The sequence below is a fragment of the Manihot esculenta genome, chromosome 10, assembly GCF_001659605.2.
Source record: "Manihot esculenta cultivar AM560-2 chromosome 10, M.esculenta_v8, whole genome shotgun sequence".
Classification (NCBI taxonomy): domain Eukaryota; kingdom Viridiplantae; phylum Streptophyta; class Magnoliopsida; order Malpighiales; family Euphorbiaceae; genus Manihot; species Manihot esculenta.
Genome location: NC_035170.2, coordinates 31524078 through 31528090, shown reverse-complemented (window position 1 = coordinate 31528090; position 4013 = coordinate 31524078). Strand labels below are relative to the sequence as shown.

Below are 4013 nucleotides of genomic sequence, written 5' to 3'. Positions count from 1 at the left end.
GCACGAAGAAACAATTCATTGGTTTATTAAAAAAGAAATGGTAGGACTCCCAATTAACCATGGAAGATATCGAGGACTCTTACTTGGGCTTATTTTAACGGTCTATTATAGATTAGACGCGTACATGCAATTCATCACGTGGAGAAAATTCTAAATTTCATGGGTTTGCATGAACGTCTATATAAAGGGGGCATTGGCAAGAAGTAAAAACCACACAAGCACTTAAGTCTTAGTACCATCAATATGGCTACGACTATGGTTTTTAAACACTCTCTTCCGCTGGCAATGCTCGTCTTCCTCATAGGCCTGCTGCCTCTTAACGAGCCAGCTGAGGTTGATGATAATTGTATCCCAGATAACTTCAACAGTAGTTATTTTGGAGACAAATTCATTTTTGGAACCGCTACTTCTGCTTATCAGGTGTATATATATATATATATATATATATATATATAAACCTTCATTTTAGGATTGCAGTAGTTTTGTAGTCTCTCATGCAATAACAGAGTGAAATTTCTCCAATCCTCACGTTTTTTGTAGTTAAGCAGCTGGATAATGTTAATATTCCTTCTTGCTTATTATTAAAAATAGAACTAAATATTAAGAATATTTTTTCACTAGCTATTGTTTAATTGGCCTCTTGTGTTATTTAGATCGAAGGTGGAACAGATCAAATAGAAACGGGCAGAGGATTAAGCGTTTGGGACACATTTACCCATGATACTCCAGGTATATATTTTGGTTTATATGTGATCAATAAATTATTTAATCTCTAAAATTTTTTATCTGCATGTATATTATAAAAAGTGTTAATTATTTTTATTTAATTTTGCAGAAAGAATAAAAGATCATACAAATGGAGATATTGCAGTTGATTTCTATCATCGTTATGGAGTATAATAATCAAAACTTTATTTATTTTATATTTTTTTTCTATCAAAATTATTTTAACAATCAACAATAAAATTTATGAAATTGATCATGCAGGAAGATATAAAAAATGTAAAAAAGATGGGTTTTAAAGCTTTTAGAATGTCTATTTCATGGCCTAGAGTCATACCCAGTAAGTATTTTATGGAAATATTTAAACCTTTGAACATATGAATTTTTTGCATTATATATTTATGGCTTTCTAACTTTGTTTTGAAATTTTAAATGTTCAGCTGGAAGGATTAGCAAGGGAAAGAACCAGAAAGGAATTGCTTTTTATCATCAAGTTTTGGATAAAATTATACAAGAAGGTAATAATATCTCATTTTTTCTATGAAAGGATTCAACATGGTGAATAGAAAATTTGTCTTTAGTATTTAGGAAATATGATAAAATGATAATAATATTGAAGATTTTTTTTATTTCAATTATAAAAGCATAATAAAACACTAAATATTTATTAAAAAAATTAAAAATAACTACAATTACACCCCATATTTTCTAATCTAAGTTCGAGAACTATAGAAAATTTATAATTTATTTTGTTTTAAAATGCAGGTTTGGAGCCTTTTGTTACCATTTTCCATTGGGATACTCCTCAATTCCTAGAAACTGAGTACAGAGGCTTTTTAAGCCCTAATATTGTGTAAGTATACAATTACATATTATATTTCAAAAAAAAATAGTTATGGCTTTCATATTAATTTTTTTCAATAATAATGTTCACATTTAACTAATAAAGTATGTCATTAAATGATTACCTAAAATATAGGGATGATTATCGTGACTACGTGCGTCTTTTATTTGATGAATTTGGAAAGAAAGTAAAGTACTGGATGACTTTCAATGAACCGTGGGCTCTTAGTGGGTTTGCCTATGATAAGGGAGTTTTTGCTCCTGGTCGATGCTCATCTTGGATAAATAGTCAATGTCTTGATGGAAATTCAGCCACTGAACCTTATATAGTTGCACATCATCTACTCCTTGCTCATGCTGCAGCGGTAGAATTACACAGATCACAAGAATATAAGAGCAAAGTAAAGATATGTGATTAATTAATTACTTTTTTTTCTCATAGAAATATATGTATATTTGAGTTTATTATTATATTTATTATGCAGCTAAAAGAAGATAGCAAAATTGGGATTACACTCTTCACTTTTTGGTTTGAACCTCTCTCCAATAAAAGAGTTGATATCGAAGCATCTGAAACAGCTCTTGATTTTATGTTTGGATTGTAAGTCTTTCTTTCAAATTAATCTAGTATTTAAGTCTTTATTATGTGCAAGTCTTAGATAATTTACACGTTTTTTTTTCTTCATATGTTTCAGATGGATGGAGCCTCTAACATACGGTCGATATCCAAGGCGTGTCAAGAATTTAGTTGGAGATAAATTGCATTCATTCACTGAAAGACAGTCTCAATTACTTAAAAAATCATATGATTTTATTGGATTGCAATATTATACCGCTTACTATGCAAAACCACATTTTCAAGTTGAGCAAGAATTTAGTAGATATGAAACTGATAGTCACGTGGAAGTAACTGGTATATTCATTTACAAGCTACACATAAAATTATTCTCCTTTTATAAAAAAAAAAAAAATAACATTTCTCTTCACTTGACAGCTTTGGATTACAAGGATAAACCCATCGGTAAAAGGGTGAGTATAAAGACAAGAAAATTATGGATAATTCACAAAAATAAATTGTATATTTGTAAATGATAATATTACTGACATCAAAATAAAAAATTTGCAGGCTTACTCACCTTGGTTTTACATTTATCCTAAAGGCATCCGACATCTCTTGAAGTATACCAAAGAAAGATACAGTGATCCATTAATTTATATCACGGAAAATGGTACATGGATGATGTTTTTATCTTGTAGGAAGAAAAAATAGTTAATTACAACTATATTTTGGTTTAATTTCTTTTTGGTATCCAATTTAGGAATTGATACTAATGATATTGAAGGACAACCGGTTAAGGAAGCGGTTAAAGATACAATCAGAATAGATTATTATCGAAACCATACATGGAATGTGCTAAGAGCAATAAAGTGAGTACATTCCCCTATATACGAATATGCATTTTTTTTAATTATTATTATTATACAATCCTTAACTAATTTTCTTAATGTTTTGATAGGGATGATGAAGTTAATGTCCAAGGTTACTTTGCATGGTCATACATAGACAATTTTGAATGGAATATAGGTTATACTTCAAGATTTGGTTTATACTATGTAGATTTCAAAGATCCAAAGCTGCCTAGAACTGCAAAGGATTCAGCTATTTGGTTCTGCGAGTTCCTTAAAAATAAGAAGTCAGAGCTATGTAAACTGCGTCCAGATGATGCAGATGTTCCTGCTCCTGCTCCTGCTCTTGCTCCGCCTCCGCCGCCTCTTCGTCCTATTCATGCTCCGCCGCCTCCTCCTCCTATTCATGCTCCTCCTCCTGCTACTCCTCCTACTCAACCGGGGCTTCAAATGTGGACTCAATCTTTTCCGTCTGAATCAGGTCAATCTCCTATTTCAAATTTGAATTAAAATTCTCTAATATCGTCTCCTTTTTTATCTCATGCTCAAATTCCACCTCTATCTTCTCCTAGTCCTATGCGACTTCAAAATCAAAACTCTCCCCTTCTATCTACTCATCCACTCGTCCTTCTTCCACTCCATCTATTGCATCTACATCTCCCATAGAGCCAGTTGCTTTTCAAAATTCTTTATCTCAACTAACTGAAATAAATATTTTTTCTTCTACAGATATTACTTCAGGGAGATCAAGGAAATTTGGCAAATACTATATATTTTGAAGGTGACATGGTATCATTAAGTCTTGGACAACACTAGAACGCGGTTGTCGACAATGCTTTACTCCGACATGTTAATTTGTGTTACCTTTGAGTTTCTTGCACTTAAATAATATCACTGGACTACTGCTTAGCTCCAGTGAGCTTGCTTGTGTTGTAATAAATATGTTGGTGATGCAGTTTCCCTTGGGGATTTCATGCATGCCTTGTGTATGATTAAGTACTGTTCTGTGAAATAAAAGCTATTGTCCTTTTGTGTTTAAA

At 31.6% G+C, this 4013-nt stretch overlaps 1 protein-coding gene across 1 annotated transcript; it reads left to right on the top strand.

Annotated features, from left to right (window-relative positions):
* The first annotated feature begins 222 nt into the window (after nucleotides 1–222).
* Nucleotides 223–4013, top strand: LOC110624426 (cyanogenic beta-glucosidase). Its single transcript, XM_021769553.2, has 14 exons — nucleotides 223–420; nucleotides 654–729; nucleotides 836–894; nucleotides 988–1063; nucleotides 1164–1241; nucleotides 1489–1576; nucleotides 1703–1967; nucleotides 2052–2167; nucleotides 2262–2479; nucleotides 2561–2595; nucleotides 2693–2795; nucleotides 2886–2994; nucleotides 3084–3454; nucleotides 3703–4013. Exons 1-14 carry the CDS (start codon nucleotides 244–246, stop codon nucleotides 3750–3752), a joined length of 1821 nt encoding a protein of 606 aa, XP_021625245.1. The 5' UTR covers nucleotides 223–243; the 3' UTR covers nucleotides 3753–4013.